Below are 21,887 nucleotides of genomic sequence, written 5' to 3' on the forward strand. Positions count from 1 at the left end.
GGACATTGTACGAGACAAATTTCTAAGTTTTACCAATAATCAAGGGTATAAAGACAAAAATCTTTAAAAAAAGGGCAAAGAGACCATTATGGAACAAAGGCACTTTAGAAACCGAACCACAAAATGTAACATGTGTGTCTTGTTTGGATGCAGATTTGAACAAACCATGTGTAAAAAGACATGTCTGACACCATTGAAAATGTGTGAACATAGACTGGATATCAAATAATATCAAGGGATTATGATGTATGTAGGTGTGTGTGTGTGTGTGTGTGTGTGTACCTTAAATGGGTTATATTTTTGGAAATTTGCCATAGTAGAAATTAAACTAAGAAATTATTACTTCATTTAAACATGTCCTTACATGTTAACATAAGCAAAATATGTTTTATGAGAACAGCTATTTTCTGAAACAAAAAAATTAGTGAGAAGAGTGGTTTTGTTTCACACATCTGTACATCTTTTAAGCGTCTGGCTTGATAAAAGACAGCTGTATTCTCGTATCAGCTCTTAAAAAATTTGATCTGCTGCAGTAGGCTGTGTGGTTGAAGTGGATGTGATTGGAAAAGGGGCATTTCAATCGCCTTCTCAAGTAATTGTGGATATTCTTCTTTGATACTTTGGCCAAACATGGCCAATGGTAGTTTCTGAAAGGTTACTGCAGCATGGGATCTGCAGCCATCCCAGTGAACTTTTCTTGTCTTTTTTTCTCTCAGCTTTACTGAGATAAAATTGACATATAGGCGTACAACTTGTAGATCTGATACCCTTATATATTGCAAAAGGATTACCACCGTAAAGTCAGCTAATACCTCCATCGGGTCACATAATTACCATTTCTTGGTTGTGGTGGGAACCTTTAAGATGTGCTCTCCTAGCAACTTTAAAATGTATAAGCCACTAATGAACTTTTCAGACTCTGTTACCACTGAATTCTCTTGCATTTTGAGTAGATCTTTTACCTTTGCATGATTTTGTCAAGACATGCATTAGTCATTTGGAAGTTACTGGTTCACTGAGTTACACAGGTCTTTCAAATGTTGACACATTTCATTACATAACGTCAAAAAATCACTAATTACATTTAAAAAAATTTTTTTTAACGTTTATTTATTTTTGAGACAGAGAGAGACAGAGTATGAACAGGGGAGTGTCAGAGAGAGGGAGACACAGAATCCGAAGCAGGCTCCAGGCTCTGAGCTGTCAGCACAGAGCCCGACGCGGGGCTGGAACTCACGGACCATGAGATCGTGACCTGAGCTGAAGTCGGACGCTTAACCGACTGAGCCACCCAGGCGCCCCTAAAAAAAATAATCACTAATTATTAATGTCACTACCAATCTCAAGAGCATGATCTTTTTTATTGGGAAGCTATCAAGCCCACAGCGGCAGATGAAATGTCAACACAGTGAAAAAAGCAAATAACAGTTTAGTATTATTACGAGCATAACAATACTGGGGGACCTCAGGAAAGGGTCTCAGGGGCTTCCGGAGTTCATGGACCCCATGGACCCCACATATTGCTCTCCTAGAGAAACTCTTGCACATGTGAGCCAGGAAAGAATGTTCACAGCAGCACTGTTTGTAAAAGCAAAGGCCCAGGCACAACCCACATTTTTATCAATGAGGGAATAGACACACTGTTGGTATATTCATACAATGTCTACCACCCAGTGGTGAAGGAACGTATCAGAGCTCTCTGAATCAATCTGGATGAATTTCAGTATTTTAATCTGTACTCCACCAAAAAGCAGAGTGTGAACTGAGTCCTTCAGTGCAAGAGTTAGGAGGTGATCCCAGGAATCAGGAATGGGTGAGAAGAAAAGGAAGAAAAAAACCAATAAAATGTGCATTATTGAGCTAATGACATCTGTGCGCTACTGTGCTTATTTCCTCTGGCAACTCTCTGAGGTGTCGCATAGAATACAGCTCAGAACTGTCCCTCAGGGTGTGAGGCTGGAGCCTTTTCCACTGACGCCTGTCACTGCCCAGTTGATCCCTTCAGGGCATTAAGGTTCCTGAACTTCTGGGCGGCACACAGGTCGAACAGTCTTCCCTTTGTGTAGAGCCGAGTCAGACAAGCAAAGAGACCCTGTGGTCTTTGAGGTGGCATGCTGGCAGGTTGCCTGCAAGTTTCAGCTACCCCAGGATCCGGGGAGGGGGGTTGCTGAGGGGATATGGTGTCCACCACGGATGTCTGCTAGACTCAGAAACTAAGGTTGAGTGAAAAAAAGGAAGTCACAGGGAATTACGTACAATGTATTACATTTTTACAAAGTTCAAAGATAAATAAAGATATATCCTGCATTATTAAGGATACAATTATGGATATTGTGCATATGCAGTTATGGATTTTATGAAAGCAAGACAGGCAGGAAAGGGTTTATCGCATGTTGGGAGACAGTCAGCAAGTCTGCCAGAAAGCACATGTCAGGGTGCAGCTGGAGATAAAGGTAGTGGGGTAAGGAAGGTGGTTCATTGGCGGGTGTCTTTGAAACCAATCTTCAATTTTACTCTAATACGAAAAGCAAAGGGCAGCGAGCTTGTGAGAAAGAACGCGACAGGATGGAAATGTATGGAAGGGAATCACTCCGCCTGGGAGGGGAAGGAGGCTTTGGGACAAAGTTCCTTCGCAGCGGGTAGCACTGGGAGGTTCCCTTGCTTTTAGGGAGCCTCCTTTCTGCTCTGTTCCTTTATCAGGGGCGGACAGGCAGGGTGTGGCTGGTTGGTGTATAGGAGGCAGCTAGAGGGGAGTGTGTGGGGGCAGGAGAAGCCCCTGGCTGAGGGCTGAGGGCTGAGGCCTGAGGGCTGAGGGCTGAGGCCTGAGGGCTGAGGGCTGAGAATAAAAGATGAACTCTTCCCAAGGCTCACCTCAGCCCTACCTGATGCTCCTGCCTGAAGCCTGATCTCCGTGGATGGACGGAGGGAGCGTTCCCAGCTTGGAGACTCCAGGTCTGCTGGTGAGGGACAAAGGGCCCCTGATTCCAAAGGTGGTGAGTCCTCCCTCTCTCTCCTCTTCATTCTCCTTAGTCCTTTGACTTTCTCGGGATCCTCAAGTTTGTTGGAGAAACTGTTCCCTTTCTCCTTACTCACAAGTACGTTTTAGAAGACAAAATGGGGCAAGTGGAAATGAGCGTAACAGGATGAGGGACAAGGGGGCTGGATGGGTTTTGTCTAAAGATTCTCACTGAAGTAATATTGTTATCATTATTATTACAGCTGTCATGTATTTAGTCCTTATTAGCCAGGTCCTATGCTCTGTGCATCTAGACCAATCATTTGTAGATTTGTGGAGTCTTCTTAGCCTGCTTGGGGTTGTCAAGGGAACTTCCAGTGCGTGGTTTTTTGTGTTTGTTTGTTTTGTTTTTTCTGATTTAGAAGGTTTTGAAATTAAACTCTTTAAAACTTAAACGTAAATGGGTGCCCGGGGACAACATATTTCCAACACGTGTAGTAGAAAGAAAATTGTTGCTATGTGAAGAATTTTGCAAACCATTAAAGAGACAGATGCCCACATAAAAAAAAATGGACAAAGTCCAAATAATAAGTAATCAAAAAATATAAATTAAAACAAAACACCATTAATTCTTTTATTTTTTATTTATTTTTTAATTTTCTTTTCTTTTTTTTTTTAATTTTTTTTAACATTTTGTTTATTTATTTTTGAGACAGAGAGAGACAGAGCATGAACTGGGGAGGGGCAGAGAGAGAGGGAGACACAGAATCGGAAGCAGGCTCCAGGCTCTGAGCCATCAGCCCAGAGCCCGACACGGGGCTCGAACTCACGGACTGCGAGATCGTGACCTGAGCCGAAGTTGGACGCTCAACCGACTGAGCCACCCACGCGCCCCCACCATTAATTCTTTTAAAAGAGATACCATTTGGGGTACTTGGATGGCTCAGTCAGTTCAGTGCCCGACTTCAGCTCACGGTTCATGGGTTTGGGCCCCGTGTGGGGCGCTGTGCTGACAGCTCAGAGCCTGAAGCCCGTTTCAGATTCTGTGTCTCCCTCTCTCTCTCTGCCCCTCACGCACTCACACCCTGTCTCTCTGTCTCTCAAAGTATGAATAAAAACATTAACAAATTTTTTACATAAATAAAAAATAAAAGAGATACCATTTTGCTACTCATTAAAATAACAAAGATTCTTTTAAAAACATGAAGCCATGTGGTAGCAATCTTGTGGGGAAACAAGCAATTTCCTCACTTTGGTAAATTGATATGACCTTTCTAGAAGGCAATTTGGCAGTGCAAATTAAAAGTCTCTCTATTTTAAAGATGGGAACCTCAAGGCCTAAGAATTTAAGTGACTTGCTTAAAGTTACAAAGTCCATAGTTAGTTAGGGACTAAACCGAGATTAGGGCTCAGACTTCTAACTTTGGCCCTCCAGGTCTTATCTGGTAGCGATGCTTAATACAGCAATGTGTTGGAAAACAACCTAAATATCCTACAATAAAGATTTACTTTAAAAATTCTCGAATATCCATGATATCCGTGGCACATAAGTCATTAAAAGAATATTTGATGGTATGGGAAAATGCACATAATGTAGTGGTTAGGGAACATGACAGATATCAGCAGCATATATGGTATGGTCCAATTTTTTAAAAAAAGTTATATACATGCATGGAAAAAAATTTGACGAAATATATCTCTGGGTGGAGAGATTTCAGATGATTTAAAAATCTTAGGAGCACCTAAGTGGCTCAATCGGTTGAGCATCGACTTTGGCTCAAGTCATGATCTCATGGTTGTGAGTTCAAGCCCCACATTGGGCTCACTGCTGTCATTGCAGGGTCTGCTTCGGATCCTCTGTCCCCCTTTCTGCCCCTCCCACATTCGCCCTTGCTCTCTCTCTCTCTTGAAAATAACATTAAAAAAATGTACACTTAAAAAATAAATTTAAAAATTTTACTTATTTTTTTTGATAATTTCCAGATTTTCTACGGGATAGAAAAAGCAATATATTTTATTTAATAAAAACTTTTAAAAAATGGCTGAAATGCCATGGGGCTCTTCTGGATGTGAGCTGGAGCTGGCTGACTGGCAGGTGACTGTCAGGGCAGGAAACACTCATCCCAGAGGGCAAGTGTGAGGGGCTCACAGAGTCTAAGAGAATTTATAGCCACGACCAGGGAAGATAGGAAAGATGGCTTTTAGTTCCTTGAAGTTGGATAAGTACAAAGCAAAAGTTAAAGTTCAGGTATAGGAATGAAAAAATACCTAATTAGATTAACAATGTGTTTGGGGGACCTGCTGTACTATGGGGGGACTCATAGCAGAGGTAGTACCCAGAGAGCCGGTGATGGAGGATTCCCACGCACTGTCTGTTCACCCTTTTATACTTTCAGCCTTTTTCTTCTACCCTGTCCCCCTTCTACCATCTTTTGTTTCTCCTCCCGATCTTACTTAGGTTTCTTCTCCCCATCTGACTTGGAAAGGTACATTGAATACCCTGGTTCTCCTTCAGCACCGCTCTGCCCTCTGAAGGCTCTCAAAATTACAATCTGACTAATCCTGCTCTTCATAATTTTGTAAATGTAGGCATCAAGTTTCCAAATTAAGTTATTTCTAGCAAAGAACTGCAAGACAAACACTCGATATATAATTTTTCCTTTTCATAGTATACTGGAGTTAGAAAAGCTCCATCTATGGGGCGCCTGGGTGGCTCAGTCAGTTAAGAAAAGCTCCATCTAATCAAAATCCCTTAATAAGTGAATTTAATTTTTGCTAAATTTAGTTTTGTGTTATGTCTTTTTATTATTTTATTATGCTTTATTAATAAGTTAGGAAATAGAGATGAGAAAAAATTGTCTATATTTCCAACACCTTAATTAATTTTAATGTTTTTAATGTTTATTTATTTTTGAGAGAGACAGACTATAAGTGGGGAAGGGGCAGAGAGAGAGGGAGACACAGAATCTGAAGCAGGCTCCAGGCTCTGAGCTGTCAACACAGGGCTTGAACTCACGAACTGTGAGATCATGACCTGAGCCAAAGTTGGATGCCTAACTGACTGAGCCACGCACGTGCCCCACCAACACCTTAATTATTAATATTCATATTTTATAGGACTTCCTCTCAACTCCTTTCTTACACACTCTTTAGTTATAATCATTGTAAATATGTTATTTTGTATTTTGATTTTAACACATCATTATTAGTTTGAAACTAATCATTTGAAACACAGGCTTGATGAACCATAATTTACTTCGGCATTTCCTTATTGATGTACCTATAGATAGTCCAGTTTTTCACTTTTATAAACATACTGCTGAGATCATGTGACCTTTTATATTTAAGATTCTTTTCTTAGAATAGATTTCCAGAATATTTCTTACTGAATCAAAGGCAAATACATTTCTTTTTTTTAAATGTTTTATTTATTTTTGAGAGACAGAGAGAGATAGAGTGTGAGTGGGGGAGGGGCAGAGAGAGAGGGAGACACAGAATCGGAAGCAAGCTCCAGGTTCTGAGCTGTCAGCACAGAGCCCAACGTGGGGCTCGAACTCACGAACTGCAAGATTATGACCTGAGCTGAAGGTGGATGCTTAACCGACTGAGCTATCCAGGCGCCCCCAAGTAACGTTTCTTTACTTCTTGTTCCTTCCCAATTTACAATGAATTCAGCAAATGTAAGTGAATCTCCTATTTTCAAGACAGGAGACTCAGGGCCTAAGAGTTTAAGTGATTTGCTCAAAGTTATAGAGTCACATAGTCAGTTAGGGACCAAGACAAGACTGAAACCAAGGCATCTGACTCCAGCCCTCAGTTCGCTAGGTCTACTAGCTTTTCTTTTACCATTTGGCTTTATTTAGCCTTAGATTCTTGGGAATTTTCCCATTGGCTTACTCTTTGCTCTTCTCAGATGAGATTATGCATGAAAGTCACATCTTTAATAAAAAAAGCTAAGACCATACATTACACTCGTCACCCTCTACCCAACAACAGAATACACACTTAAAAAAAAAGACACATGAAATATGTGTCTCCTTTGCCTAACTTCCCTATTCAGTTTCTGAGTAGCTGGTAACCTGTGGGAAAGTGGGTGGGATAGAGGGGGGGAAAAATGTCCTAATTGTCATCCTAACCTCAGTGTGTCCTAGTGCTGTGTTGCCATTTGCAACCCTAGGGGATTAGAGATGGATATTACATGTGTCGTGACTGAAAAACAAAAACAAACGAAAACAAAAACAACCCTAAAGCAGTGTGCTGTTTGCCATGAGAGAAACAGAACTGGAAATTCGTTCAAAGCTTAAGTCCATCCTCCGTTTTTCCTCCTCCCTTTGATGGCCCCACCTCCTCCAAGTCTCTTTTTGCTCTATTCCAAGACCTTCCGGGACCTGACCTGAGGACTTCTACAAAAACCCTCCTCTTTAGAAAGGATTTGAAATCTTGGGGAGAATTCAAGAGACATTATCTCTTCCCTGGAGTGTTTTTTACCTTTAAACTTCATCCCCGGTTGTGGCATGAAAAGGTTTGGTTCCCGCTAAAGGAATTTCAGGCAGCCGCAAGTAGGTGGGGAGAGTTTTATAGTAGGGAATCCTCTAGGGTGTCCTTTTGGTTAATGCGCAAGGTGCATTTAGTAATAACTAAACTGTGGTGAATGCACAAGGTGATTTAGTAATAACAACTACAGCACTTTTATTGAGAACTTTTTCTGCCGGGCATTTGCGGCAAGTGCTTTCCATGCATTATCTCCTTGCATCTGGGAAGAAGCTCCCCCCTTTATAGATTAAGCACTGGAGGCCCACAGATTTTAAACAATATTCCCAGGGACACGGAGCTAGTACATGAATGGAGCTAAGACTTGAATCCACTGTGCATGGAAGAGCAACTGTGGAAGGGCCGGCAACAGGCCCTTGCCAAGCCTGGCTTGAGACACTAAATGCTAGAAGAAGCCTATATTCTGGTGTGCACCTGGTTAGTTCTGGGTGTAAGTTCTTGTTTCTCCAGACCCCTGCCTATGCCTTCGAAATCACACTCAGTGTCTCAGCCTCCCTGTCACCATGGCCCTCAGTCACGGCTTCCATGTTGAGCACTTACCTCCTCCAATCCTCACAATAATCCTGCAAGGAGGCACAGTTATTATACCCATTTTAAAGATGGAGAAGCAGAGCCTCAGTCACAAGGTTACTCAGAGAAGTTAAGTCACGAGTTTCCATGGAGGTAAGTAGCCAAGCTGGGCTGTGGGATTCCAGAGTGCTTGCTGTGCGGCTCGTGCCTGCGCCCCCACCTCCTCCATTGTCCCCGTTCCCTCATCAAGCTCACCAGCCCTTTCTGGTGTCTCCCTGTGTCTGTCCTCCTAGTTCGGATGGAGATGGCAAGCTCCTCGGGCGCCTGGCTCTCCGGCTGCCTCGTGGCACTCGTGTTCCTCTGCCTGCCCATGCGCGTGTCAGGTAGGAGTTTGTGAACCTCTTCCCGTGTCCGGGACGTCTGCGGAAGGAGACCCAAGCGCAAGGGGGCCTTATTTCTCTCGCGTTCACTTCTTCCCCCCCCCCCCCCGCCCTACCCCCCCAGTCCTCTCCCAGGCCCTTCCCAGGCCCTGCCCTTCCCCAAGACGTCCCCTTCGTCCACGGCACAGCTCCTGCCCTCCCATCCCTCCCAGACGCCCTTGTCCCTTTTTTGTCCGCACCGCACAGGGGACACCGGCAACTTCCACCTGGCCCCGCTAGGGGGCACAGCCGAGCTGCCCTGCCCGCTCGCCCTGTGGCCGGTCACCGTGCCCACCGCGGTGACGTGGCTGCGGTCCCCACACCCGGACCGCTCCCAGGCGGTGCACGTGTTCCGGGACGGGAAAGACCGGGAGGAAGGCGTGATGCCGGAGTACAAGGGGCGAACGGCCATGCGGAGGGACGCCCGAGAGGGGAGCGTCAGCCTGGAGATCCGCCAGGTCCGGCTGGAGGACCGAGGGCAGTACCAATGCCAGGTCCAGATCGGAAACCTGACTCGAGAGGGCACCGTGACCCTGCAGGTGGCTGGTTAGTCATTGTCCAAGGGGGACTGAGGTGCCCCCAAGATCTGAATCGTGGGGTGCAGTTACCCTAGGGGCGGATTGGAGAAGGTATGAGGATGAAGCCAGAGACTGTCTCACCCCGTGGGGAGGAGGATGAAGGTGGGGAGAGGGTGGGCATGCACGTGCCGTGAGCAGCCCCTGCTGCCCCCCACCCCGGAGACCGTGGGAAGGGGGGAGAGGGCTCCCGCGGGGACCGCGCCCCCACGGCCAGGCGTCTCTGTTCCCTGTCCCCCTCCTAGTTGTAGGCTCCGACCCTTACATCCACGTGAAGGGCTACGACGCTGGATGGATCCAGCTGGTGTGCAGGTCGGCGGGATGGTTCCCAAAGCCTTGGGCGGAGTGGAGAGACCCTCAGGGCAGGGTGCTTCTATCGCTGTCAGAGGCCCATTCCCTGGAAGCTGGGCTCTTCCGGACAGCGGTGTCCAGCAGAGTCAGGGACAGCACGCTGGGGAACGTGTCCTGCACCTTCCGCAACTTGGCCCTTGGCCAAGAGAAGACGGCAGCCATGGTCATAGCAGGTAAAAGCTGGGGCCGTAAACGGGCTTGAAGCCCCTGGTGAAAACTCCTACCTTAGTGGAAACCTTATAAAGAATTTTCACATTTTTTTAAATTCTAAGAGTAACACATGTTTGCAGTAGAAAACTTGAAAAAAAAACGAGGAACATTTTAAAGAAACCAACAAATGGCCTATAATGTCATAAATTAGAGAGAACTGCTGCTAACATTAAAAAAATTATATATTTAGAGAGAGAGAGAGAGAGAGCACAAGCAGGGGGAGGGGGTGAGGGAGAGGAGAGAGAGAAACCCAAGCAGGCTCCATGCTGTCAGCACAGAGCCTGATGCGGGGCTGGATCCCAGGAACCATGAGATCATGACCTGAGCGGAAATCAAGAGCCCAACGCTTAAGGGACTGAGCCACCCCAGGGGCCCTGGGGCATTTCTTTCAAGACTGTCTTGTGTGCGTGTATCTCTGAGTGCGTATGTCTTTGCACGTATGTAATTTTCTACCTGATGTCTTCTTCCTTTCCACTTCTAATGTCATGAGCATTTTCCGCCCATGTCCTTCAGTAGTTCTCTGCAACGTGACCTTTAAGGGCTACATAGTACTTCATTGTGTGGTTATGGCTGAATAAAATTAATCGAAGCCTTATTTCTGGACATCTGGATGGTTTCTAATTTTTCCTCCTATTATAATGAGTGGTGCAGTGGACATCTTTGCACATATTTTGGCAAGTGACTTTGATTATTTTCTTAGAATGTGTTTCTAGAAGTAGAATTGAGGGGTTAAAGGGGTATGAACCTTTTAAAGATCCTTGAGACATGGAGGCCATGTGGCAGAGCAGAGTGGTTTTAGAGCCCAGAAAGATAGACTGTGGCCTGGGGTTCCGAGTAAGCAAGGGTCATGACCTCTGCCCCCTCCCTTCTCTTACTACTGCCACTGCCTCTCACTGAGTGCTAAGTGCTTTACCTGCCTATCCCTTTCTTTATTTAAACAAAAATTTTTAATGTTTATTTATTTTTGAGAGAGAGAGAGAAAGAGAGGGATCTGGGGAGGGGCAGAAAGAGAGGGAGACACAGAATCTGAAGCACGCTCCAGGCTGAGTTGTCAGCACAGAGCCCAGTGCAGGGCTCAAACTCACAAACTGCAAGATCATGACCTGAGCCGAAGTCGGAGGCTTAACCGACTGAGCCACCCAGATGCCCCTATTTATTTATTGTTTAATTTTTTTAAGTTTATTTATTTTGAGAGAGAGAGAGAGAGAGAGAGCAAGAGAGCAGGGGAAGGGCAGAGAGAGAGGGAGAGAATCCCAAGCAGGCTCTGCCCTGTCAGCACAGAGCTCGATGCAGAGCTGGAACTCAGGAACCGTGAGATCATGACCTGAGCCAAAACCAAGAGTCAGATGCTTAACTGACTGAGCCACCCAGGTGCCCCATGATCCTTTTAAGTCTCCCAACAACCCAGTGGAACAAGGATTATTATCATCTCTATTTTACGGATGGTAAGCCAGGCTTGGGGAGGCTCAGTCTCTCGCTCAGGGTCACATAATGTTGAGTGAGGTCTCGCATCCAGCCTAGGCTCTCCACCACTTGTCACGGAGCCTCTTCTGCTCTTTTTTTCTTCTTTCCTTTCTCCTTTCTTCCTGGCTAGGCTTTAGTCTACTGCTGTAGCACCCCAGAATCTGTTCTGCCCCTGCTGCTAGGTCTCAGGGCAAAGATGTCACTGACTGTTGTTTCACTTGACAAGGAGGCAGGTGGGTACTCATGAGAAGAGTGGAGATGGCCCCTGAGGAAGTACCTCCTATCCTCCAAAGTCCCCAGATAATGGTTTCATATAAGGCAGCATGAGGTTGTGGTTGAAAGGCTGAGTTTAACCCACTGTCTTCGGGCGGGAGCATCAACACCACTCCTAAGAGTCGAGCATCTCACTTTAAAGTTGTCCCCAGGGGGCGCCTGGGTGGCGCAGTCGGTTAAGCGTCCGACTTCAGCCAGGTCACGATCTCGCGGTCTGTGAGTTCGAGCCCCGCGTCGGGCTCTGGGCTGATGGCTCAGAGCCTGGAGCCTGTTTCCGATTCTGTGTCTCCCTCTCTCTCTGCCCCTCCCCCGTTCATGCTCTGTCTCTCTCTGTCCCAAAAATAAATTAAAAAAAAATAAAATAAAAAAAATAAAGTTGTCCCCAGGTCATCCAGGGTTGGAGTTACTGAGAGAAGCAAAGACACTCACCTGTCTTGGCCGGAGGTCTCTCCCTAAACTTGATGGAGACAGTTGGGATGCGCCTGAGCCGCCTGCCATCTGAAGTGGGGCCCTTTGAGGGTGGTCATTGGCGGTTTCTGTTTCAGCCCCATCTCCAGGGAAGATCTCCTCCTCAGCAATGGCTCTTGCTGTGATCCTGCCTTTGCTGGGGCTTCTCATCATGGCAGGCGTTTGCCTCATTTGGAAGCAAAAAAGATCCAAAGGTAACTAAGTGGTAAGGGAGTCCCGGCCGAGACTGAGAAGTGGGACTGAGGCTTCTCTAGGAAATGGCCGGGAGGAAGTAGATGTGGACATGAGTTATCCCTAGGTTGCAGACCCTGCAAGCTGGCTGAGAGCAAACTGGTAGAGCCATGCTGGGGGACTCACATTGCAGAAAGGGTCAAAGAAACTGCAGAAAACTCCTGGGCAGAGCTGTGAATTCTATCTTCTGATAAATTAGGAAAATACTGATCATGCCAGTCTTCTAATTAATTAAGAAATGCAGTGCTATCCATTAGATAAAACCCCTGTGAATGTGGTTGAATTTCATAGGATCTCGGGGTCACAAAGGATCCTGAAAGTCGTATAAGCCAACACTCCTGTCCCCATCTGATGGTTTGAAGATCCTCTAATCCTTTCAAATAGTCACACACCCACAGGGACGAGGAGCAAAGTCCTACTCAGGCAGCTTGCGTGGGCCATCTTTGGACAACCCTGCCTACTAGAAAAAGTCCTTCCTTTAACTGAGCTGACACATCTTTCTTTCTTCCAGAGAATCTTCTCTATGAACAGGTGGTGGAGGTAGGTAAGTGTCTTGAGCTTGGTGGGGATGTTACTGTGTTTTATTGGTTTTGTGCTCCCAATGACCACTGATTTAAATTGTGCACCTGAAAGTCCCAACATCTGATGTCCTGGTGGCAGGGGTGGTGGGGGGTCTATACCTGCCATTTCCAGTTTTTGCAGACTCTTACTTGTCACAGCTTGCCTTCCAGTATATTTGGTGGTTTTTGTATGTGAACTCATTCCTTGGTCTTGCTCTCCACTCCTGTGGGAGTCATGTAGATCTAACGTGGGGGAAGCTTTCATTCGTTCAACAATTAGTAATTGTCTCTGAAGCACCCCAGACCATACTGGAGGCTGGGGACACAATGGCGAGTAAAAACACACACAGTCTGTGCCTTCTTGGGGCGTTCAGTCTAATCAAGGAAGCATATGTGAATGAAATGATTATACAAACAAATTGTGCACAGATGCCACAAGAGGGAGTTCTAAGGGTTGTAAAGACTGTGACCAGGAGGAACCAACCAAGTTTCAGGGACAGGAGAGGGGGACCCTGAGGAAGTGATGTGTGATCTGGAAGACAGGCGGTCTGGAGGGAAGAGGGAATAGAAAACCATGTGCAGCAGAAGGAACAGCATGTGAAAGAAACACAGTGTGGAAATGAGGCCAAAGATGACAGCGGATGAGGCTGTGGACTTGGCAGGGGTCAGCCCAGGTGACGCCCTGTAGATCACGTGAAGGGTTTTGGTCTTTCCTATCAGAGCAGTGGTAAAGCAGTGAACCGGGCAATCTTGGCCAGAATTGTGCTTCGAGAAGCTCTCTCCGGCTGCAGTGTTGAGAAAGGACCAGAGGGAGCAATGGGACAAGATGTGGGGGCAGGTTGGGGGGCACCACTTCTGTCATCCAGATGAGAAATGGTGAGGGCCTGGGTCAAGGAGGTGGAGGTGGAGACAGGGAGGTTCAAGAGCAGATGAACTCAATAGGCATCGGGGACCTTCAGAGTAACAGCACAGAATCTCATTTACTTTTCTTTCTCTAGAAAATCTTCTCTCAGACCACGCAAAAGAAAAAGGTAATTATATGTGTAGAATAAAGAGTAGGGAACAAATAACAAAGAATATATTCTTTCTATTTCTACATGAATGCTGACAGTCTATGATACATACTTTATACACACACACACACACACACACATTTTCCATTAATATTATTGGAATTCACTTTCCAATATCAAGGGCTTATAGGGCCGGTGGCCATGGTGAGGGGGTGCACTTGATCAGCATTCACGGGTCTGGATTGGCCTGAGGTCCCTTCACCAGTCTTTCTGTCAATCACTGAAAAAGAAGGTCTACTTACTATTTAGAAAGGTATTATTATGGTCATGTGGGGTGTATGGAAAATCTGAGGAATCCATACAACTTTTGCACCGAGAGAGGCGGTATCATACGATGGGAGGGTCACAGGCTCTGGAGTCAGCGACTGGGTCAGTGGTACCTGGCTCAGATCACTGCTCTGCCGCTTACCGGCCTTGGACAAGGCACTTAACTGCTCTGAGCTTCAGTTTTCTCGTCTGTAAAATGGGGACAGTAAGTCCCCTCACCTGATTGTTTTCAGGACTCAAATAGACAAAACTTCTTATTACAAAGCCTGGTACTCCTTTTTCTTCCTGCCATTTCATCTTCACTAATCGAGTGTCTGCTGTAAGCCACCGAGCATAAAAGTTAGACACCCAGGGCACAAACAAACAGGGGCTATGCCCTTAAGGTCTTGCTGGGAAGACAAGTCACTGGACCAGAAATGGCTCTATGTGCACCGATTTCAGCATCTCCTCTCCTCCCTGATTACATCTCCTCCAAGGCGATGGAAGTGTGGGTGCTTGCACAACTCAGGGATGCTATGGCTGCTCTGTTCAAGAGCGGAAGGAACGGTGGTGTAGTGGGGCTGACCTCTGGGAGCCAGACAGATGTGGGTTGGAATCCTGCCTCCTCGGCCACTTACTAGCCTGGTCACCTGGGCAAATTTCCACCTCCCTCTGAGCCTCAGACAACTACTCTATAAAATGGGGATACTAATTGTATGCACCTCACATGGTGGAGGGGGTTCAGTGCCCACCTCGTTATGAGAACACGACACAATAAATGGAGACTGTTAGTAGTGGGAATAGTAAAAATCAGCCATAAGCTCCTTGGGGGCTGTATCGTATTCGGTTTCACTGCCCAAGTGCCTAATGCCTAACACATGCCCCGCCCTTAGCACAGGGCCTGGCAGTGAACTCGAACGTGTAACTTTAGTTCTCTGGCAAGGCCAGTGCTAGGAGGAAATGTGGGCTGGATGGCGCCTCCAGAAAAGCCACAAGCACAGTAGTCTCAGGAGCTTACAGTTTATGTCCCGAGACCTGGGATCTCCAAATTTACCAATCTCTCTGCAGTTCTTCAGGGGAGTTACTGTCGAGAACAATACGAGCCAACAAGCCAATGCTATAGGCCTCCCGCTGGACACCATAGCTATTATAAACAGTAGGTTATAGAAGGAGGGCAAGGGACACACCCGTGTACACACAGTCACAAACGTACAGAAACACTCAGACAGAAAGAGAAAAGGAGCCGGGCAAAAAGGGAAGAGAAGGGAGAAACCGAAGTTCTGGGCAGCCTGGGTCACTGGGGATAGTGGTGCCGTCAGGTTCACGGGTCTGAGCTTTGAGAGATGTGACTGGATTAGGGGCCGACAGGATGGTCATCGCCCCCTTCACTGTAGGGGACGGAGCCATGAGCCTTCCCGCGTGCGTCCCAGGGATAAAGTGGCCACATGTGTTCACTTGTGTCTTTATCTGTTTGTTTGTTTTAGGAAGGCTCCATAAAGTGCTCAGTAAGTTCTGCTCCTCACCTGTGGCGCAAACCTCCTTCTGCTGACATCTTTGCTCTAGGATGAGTGTCTCAGTTTTACTCGTTGGGGCAGAAGAGGGGGGCAAGGGTACTTGAGGCCCTGGGGGCTGGGGATATACTGGCTCCCACAGCCCTCTTTTCTCAACTATTCCCTGTTCCTCTTTCCCGCATAACTGTTATCTGGTCTCTATGCGGGAACCGTTTCACCGGGAAGAGCTGTACCTCCCAAAGGGGAAGCCGCCTGGAAGACCCCCTTTGATCACCTAGGGGGGACATTCCCTGAGGTGGGATCCAAAGCATGTGCGTCCTCTTTAAAGTGAACGTGTGGGGGCGCCTGGGTGGCGCAGTCGGTTAAGCGTCCGACTTCAACCAGGTCACGATCTCGCGGTCCGTGAGTTCGAGCCCCGCGTCGGGCTCTGGGCTGATGGCTCAGAGCCTGGAGCCTGTTTCTGATTCTGTGTCTCCCTCTCTCTCTGCCCCTCCCCCGTTCATGCTCTGTCTCTCTCTGTCCCAAAAATAAATAAACGTTAAAAAAAAAAAATTTAAAGTGAACGTGTGGAGAAGTGGGTCTCCGCCACTTCACGAATGAGAACCTCTTTGTAACAAAAAAAGTCTTCAGGCACGTGACATGTCTATTTTATTTTACACTGAGGAAACATACAGAAGAAAATCTAGTGGAAATTCGGTGGTAGTTTCAAGTGAACTGATATTTTAGGCTTCTCCCGCAACATCTACAAATGTTGATGTTGTCGTGACCTGTGTGTAAAAGATGTGTTATTACTTGGTCTGCCGGGAAGTTGTGGGGGCCGCAGGAATTTGGTGACCCTCTGCGGTGTCTCTGGGGCGCGCTGGCCCACGGCTGGGGGCCCGCTGCTCTTGCCGGCCCTGTCACCGGGGAAGCTCAGGGCATTGCTCCCCAGGATCTCATGTGGGGGTGTGGTTGGGATGGGACCGCAGCATTCTGGGCAGGTCGACGCCCTTGTTCTGATTGGTCCAACTGTGTTTCTTCTTTAGAGACCCTCCGGAATGAACTGAGTAAGTGTCCCACGTGCTTATAACTCCTGTATCACCTTGTCTCCTGTGGATTCTGTGTTTCCAGTGATAGCTCACCCCCTGGTTTCTTCTTTTATTAGAGTTGAAGAGAGCTGCAGCGAACTCAGGTGAGGTACACTTTCCCTGCATTTGACCCCCAAGCCCCAAGACTTCCCTGTTTCTCTGTCCTTAAACTCAGGCATCCCCTTTACGTCTTCCAGGCTGGAGGAGGGCCCGGCTGCACTTTGGTAAGTCACACCAGCCAAATCATCCACATTTCAGAGCCCATTGCTCTGGTCCTGAGGAATTCAGACTGTCATTTAGAACTTTGTAAAAAGTCAAATCTGATTATCTGCTTATCAGTTTTGAAAAATCTTTGTGATTTTGGGGTTCACATTTAGAGTTAGAAAGTCTCCCCTCTTTGTTTTGATCTTCCTATGAGTTCTCTGTGAGTTTTGAGATTTATCTTAGGTTTGTTGGTTATTCACATTTCATCTTTGTGACTTGTCTGCTCCTGTCCTGTTCTGGCTACTTTTTTTTTTTAAATGCTTATTTATTTTGAGAAAGAGTGCCAGTGGGGAAGGGGCAGAGAGAGAGGGAGACACAGAATCCGAAGCAGGCTCCAGGCTCTGAGCTTTCAGCACAGATCCCAAAATGGGGCTCGAACTCATGAACCGTGAGATCGTGACCTGAGCCGAAGTTGGACGCTTAACCGAATGAGCCACCCAGGCGCCCCTGTTCTGCCTACTTTTTGATTTGTGAGGATATTATTTCTATATAAAGCATACTGGTTCTTTGTCATGTTTTTCACAAATTATTTTTCTGACTTTTGTTTTTCTGACATTTTCTATGTCAGACTTTCTGACTTTTATTTTTCTGACATTTTCTATTTTTCTGACATTTTCATTTTACTTTCCCTATAATATTATTTTTTTATGTATGAACATTTTGTTTTTTATGGAGTCAAATTTATTCATCTTTTCCTGTATTGTCTCTTCCATGCTTTCAAGTTGGGGAGGTCCTTCCTATCCCACAGCTGGGCCAACAGCAGTGCTCTTGTCTCTTCCCACACCCCTGCCACATCCTTCTTTCTCTGATGATCAGTTTTCTTGGGGCGTGGTGATTGAGACTCTCAGAGAAGGGAATGGGTGACGCAGAAGCTCCAACAATGCGGACTACACAAAAGTTTCGCAGGCTCATCCTAAAAGATTTGCACATCTTTTTTCATTTTATTCCGAAATAGCTTGCAATCTGTTGCTGCTGTTTTAACGAGACCTGTTATTTTCACTGCTTTGTAGTCCGTATCAGTTTCCCAGCTGCTCATCCCCCTTCCATCCACACATCTTCCTTCAGGCAGGTCTAATAGAATTGGCGAGTTGGCACTTAAGAGAACATCAGGTCACCTTGGTTGGCACTCCAGGAGCTCACAAACTCTTCTGACATTCAAGGTCCGGCTTCCTCCCACCACCTTGACTGAGTACAGATTTCACGGATTTACTCTCCAAGAAGAGCCTGTTTTCTGTACTTGGTGAAGGAGGGAGGCTCACTGTGACCCTTATAATCCACAATTTTAAGGAAAAATCCTTTTGAATCCTTTTCTCTATCCTAACATTCAGCTATAGTAATTATAAGCAATAATTTTATTTTTTTTAATGTTTACTTATTTTTGAGAGACAGAGGGAGACAGATGATGAGCAGGGGAGGGGAAGAGAGAGAGGGAGACACAGAATCTGAAGCAGGCTCTGGGCTCTGAGCTGTCAGCACAGAGCCCGATGTGGGGCTTGAACCCACGAACTGTGAGATCATGACCTGAGATGAAGTCAGATGCTTAACCGACAGAGCCACCCAGGTGCCCCATTTTAGCTACCAAAATGAGCATCACACCCTCGCTGTGTGAACTCGGCACTATCTCATGCATTAGTTCCTCAAATCTGTACAACAGCCCTACTCCCATTTTACAGAGGAAGGAACTAAAGTTGGGAGATAAACAACAAGCCCAAGATCATATAACCAGCGAGTGGCAGAGCTGGGACATCCTAGCTGGCTACTGGATCTAACATCAAAGCCCATGTTTATTATCATACATTAGATTCCTTTGGAACATCGAAGACAAAGGCAGTATTTCCTAAGGATTAAGGCAGCTTCACAGATGATGAAATACTTTTTCCTCTTTCACGTAATACACCGCCAACAGACCTGGGGGACTGGAAGACAGTTTTCTTTGGTTCTAGTACTTATAGGGGAGGGAGAACCATGGACTCAAATAGACCAATGACAGTGGTCACAGCCTAGGGATTATCTTTCCCTCCAAAGCTACTCAAAGATCCCAAAGATCTCAGGGGATCTGAGCCCTTGTCTTCCCCAGCCTCACCTGTCGGTGACTCTCTGCAGTGGCAGTGACCCTGGACCCGGACACAGCACATCCCAAACTCATGCTGTCTGAGGACCGGAGACGTGTGAAACTTGGAGAAAGAAAGCAGCCTGTGCCCGACGGCCCCCAGAGATTTGACTTTGTCGTCAGTGTCCTGGGAGCTGAGTACTTCACGGCAGGCTGTCACTACTGGGAGGTGTTCGTGGGAGACAAGACCAAATGGGCCCTGGGGGTGTGTAGCGAGTCTGTGGGCAGGAAGGGCAAGGTCACCGCCACGCCGGCCAATGGACACTGGCTTGTAAGACAGAGTAGTGAGAAGAAGTATGAAGCTCTCACATCCCCGCAGACCATCCTGCGCCTGAAAGAGCCCCCACGGTGTGTGGGGGTTTTCCTAGACTATGAAGCTGGAGTCATTTCCTTCTACAATGTGACCAACAGATCCCACATTTTTACTTTCACCCACAGTTTCTCTGGCCCCCTTCGCCCTTTCTTCGAGCCTTGCCTTCATGATGGAGGGAAAAATACAGCGCCTCTAATCATTTGCTCGGAACTCCAGAAATCAGAGCCATCAACTGTCCCCAAGCCAGAAGAAAAAGGCCAGGCTAATGGAGACGTGGCCATGAAGGTGGACCCTTCCTTACTCCCCCCTGAAGGACCAGAGCTTTCCCCACTCAGGGATATGATCCTGCCCTGGCCTTCTGACATTGGCCCTGCCCTTCAGGAGCTCAAAGTTCCTTTTTTTTAGGGCTGTGCCTCATTATCTGCCCCCCTGAAGGTCCGGCACCGGGCCCTGCATTTTAGGCTCCTGGCCCAACACCTGATTCTGAAACATCTCATCTCCTTTCCCCAAATCTAGACCTTGTGATTTCTGTTCAAATCACCTTCCTCCCAGGACTCAGTTCTAAACTCTGTCATCCTTCTGGGGACTTAAAGTTCCCACTGCCCTGGAAGAATTCTTGAAAACCAGACGAACAATCACATTAAGTTTAGGTGGTGATGGTGAATGTGTGTCACCAAGATACAGGTGTTCTCTACTCGAGGGGCTATTTATAGAGGAACTTCACTCTACTTCAGCTTGCTCTTGACCTCTTAGTCATGAAGTTATGGTGCCCAGTCCCTGACTTTTCTCTGATCCCCTCCAGAATGGCGTTTCTTCTTTTCTCAGGGCAGGCCTCTAGCTCCCAAAGTCAGCTTTTTAAAAGTAAACATTTTTTGGGTCACACACTCTTCCTTCTTTCTTCTGGAACAGGGGGTAGGTCAGCTAGAGGGGTAAAACAGGCCATCCTTTCTTTTCTATTTCCTTGATGCTTTTTTGCAGCAGAGTGTCCTGACATCCAGAGCTAATGTACATGTTTTCAAAGCTAACTTACCTATTGATGATAACCAGGTATAAGAATTTTAAATGAGGTAGCCATAATCCCCAAAAGACTGCAGAGTACAATCACGGAGCTGGGACACACAGCTTCAAACACAGCAGCCCAGCTGTGTGTGTGACCTTGAGAAAACAGCCATGGATGAGTTCGTCTCTTACCCTGGCCCTTTTGAATCTCCTCCCGGGATTTAGAGAGGCCCAGCCAGAAAAACGGTAGTTTTAACCACAAAGGTAGAGGCATTTTTTTTCCTATCAGACCATCATTCTGGTAGACTTGACTACTTGTGTGGCAAACAGCCTCTTAGGTCAGAGAGTATTGATTTCAAATAGGAAGTCGGTAGACCATGTGTGAGGATAAAATAATGAGCCTCATTTTTTGGTGTGGATTGCAGAAAGAAGCCTATTCACTTTCAAGTCACTCCACAAAGGTGATCTGGCCTTTTTGTGGAGGTACTGGCTATCAGTTTGCAGATGAGCACACAGTTCTACCCAACAGAAACTAGATCTTTCTGTCAGAAGTTCTCTCTGTTGGTGCTTATAATAGTTAGGGTCCTCCAGAGAAAAATGTATTTGTGTTATATTTACATGTATAAAGAGATTTATTCCAAGGAATTGTCTCATATGATTATGGAGGCTGGCGCTTCCCAAGATCTATCTGCAGGGTTAGTCAGCAAGTCAGAGACCCAGGGGAGCCAATGGTGTAGTTCCAGTTTCAAGGCTGACAGGCCTGAGACCCAGGAAGAACCAATATTTCCATTTGAGTCCGAAAGTAGGAAAAAAGTGGATGTTCCAGGCTGAAGACTGTCAGACCAGAAGAATTCTCTCTTACTAGGAGAGGGTCAGCGTTTTGGTTCTATTCAGGCCTTCAACTGATTGGATGGGGCAGGCCCACATTAGGGACAGCACTCTGCTTCACTCACTCTACCAATTTAAATGTTAATCTCATCCGAAAACCCCCTTACAGAAACAGAATAATGTTTGACCAAATATATGGGCACCCTGTAGCCTGGTCAAGTTGATATATTAAGTTAACTATCACAGTGCATGGGTGAAATTTTCTGTTTGCTTTTGTACATGAACGAGAAGTTGTGGCGAAAGGCTTTGGACTGGTAACAGACAAGCACATTATGGGATTGGTTTTTGAACAACCTTGAATTCACCCAAGCAAGCTTTAACCACAGTTAGAAATAAAGCCACAGTTTTATTTCTGATCTGCCTTCTCAGTATTTTATTTATATCAATTTATAAGCAATAGTGTGTGTGTAGGATTTATATTTCACTCACTCATATTCAGTTTCAAACATACTTTCCTGAATATCCTAATCTAATTCCCATTGTTCACACTGGCTGCACCCAAGAGAATTTACCAGCCAGAAAGAGAACTGACATTGTGGAAGCAGAAACTTTAACTCATTTAATCCTTAGAACAATTCTGCCAGGGATTTTATGGGGGAGGAAAATGGTGCTCCAAATGGCTAGGGGGTAGAACTGGTATTATAAATGTAGATTATTTAGCTCTGAAGACAAGAAATACCGTGCAGATATGAGAATATTGGATTAGGCTTTTTTTTTTTTTTTTAAGTAAAATTTGGAAAAAAAAAAATCCTAATCCTGGATACTTTAGAAGTTGTATTGTGTCGGATTGAGGAATGCCAGGAGTATCTATGTAGGACCGAGAAAAAAAAAAATCCCTGTGCAGGAGC

The 21,887-nt window shown here is 46.1% G+C and overlaps 1 protein-coding gene across 2 annotated transcripts; it reads left to right on the forward strand.

Annotated features, from left to right (window-relative positions):
• The first annotated feature begins 1,673 nt into the window (after nt 1-1,673).
• LOC123597716 (erythroblast membrane associated protein (Scianna blood group)) lies at nt 1,674-21,395 on the forward strand. 2 transcript variants are annotated; one of them, XM_045476940.1, is made up of 12 exons: nt 1,674-2,993; nt 8,311-8,400; nt 8,644-8,982; nt 9,257-9,535; nt 11,855-11,971; nt 12,520-12,552; nt 13,567-13,599; nt 15,372-15,392; nt 16,424-16,444; nt 16,543-16,569; nt 16,663-16,689; nt 18,833-21,395. In XM_045476940.1, exons 2-12 carry the CDS (start codon nt 8,316-8,318, stop codon nt 19,555-19,557), a joined length of 1,707 nt encoding a protein of 568 aa, XP_045332896.1. In that variant the 5' UTR covers nt 1,674-2,993; nt 8,311-8,315; the 3' UTR covers nt 19,558-21,395. The 2 variants fall into 2 exon arrangements, with proteins under 2 accessions (XP_045332896.1, XP_045332897.1); XM_045476941.1 differs by lacking the exon at nt 16,663-16,689.
• The last annotated feature ends 492 nt before the right edge of the window (nt 21,396-21,887 follow it).

Source organism: Leopardus geoffroyi, chromosome C1 (assembly GCF_018350155.1).
Source record: "Leopardus geoffroyi isolate Oge1 chromosome C1, O.geoffroyi_Oge1_pat1.0, whole genome shotgun sequence".
Classification (NCBI taxonomy): domain Eukaryota; kingdom Metazoa; phylum Chordata; class Mammalia; order Carnivora; family Felidae; genus Leopardus; species Leopardus geoffroyi.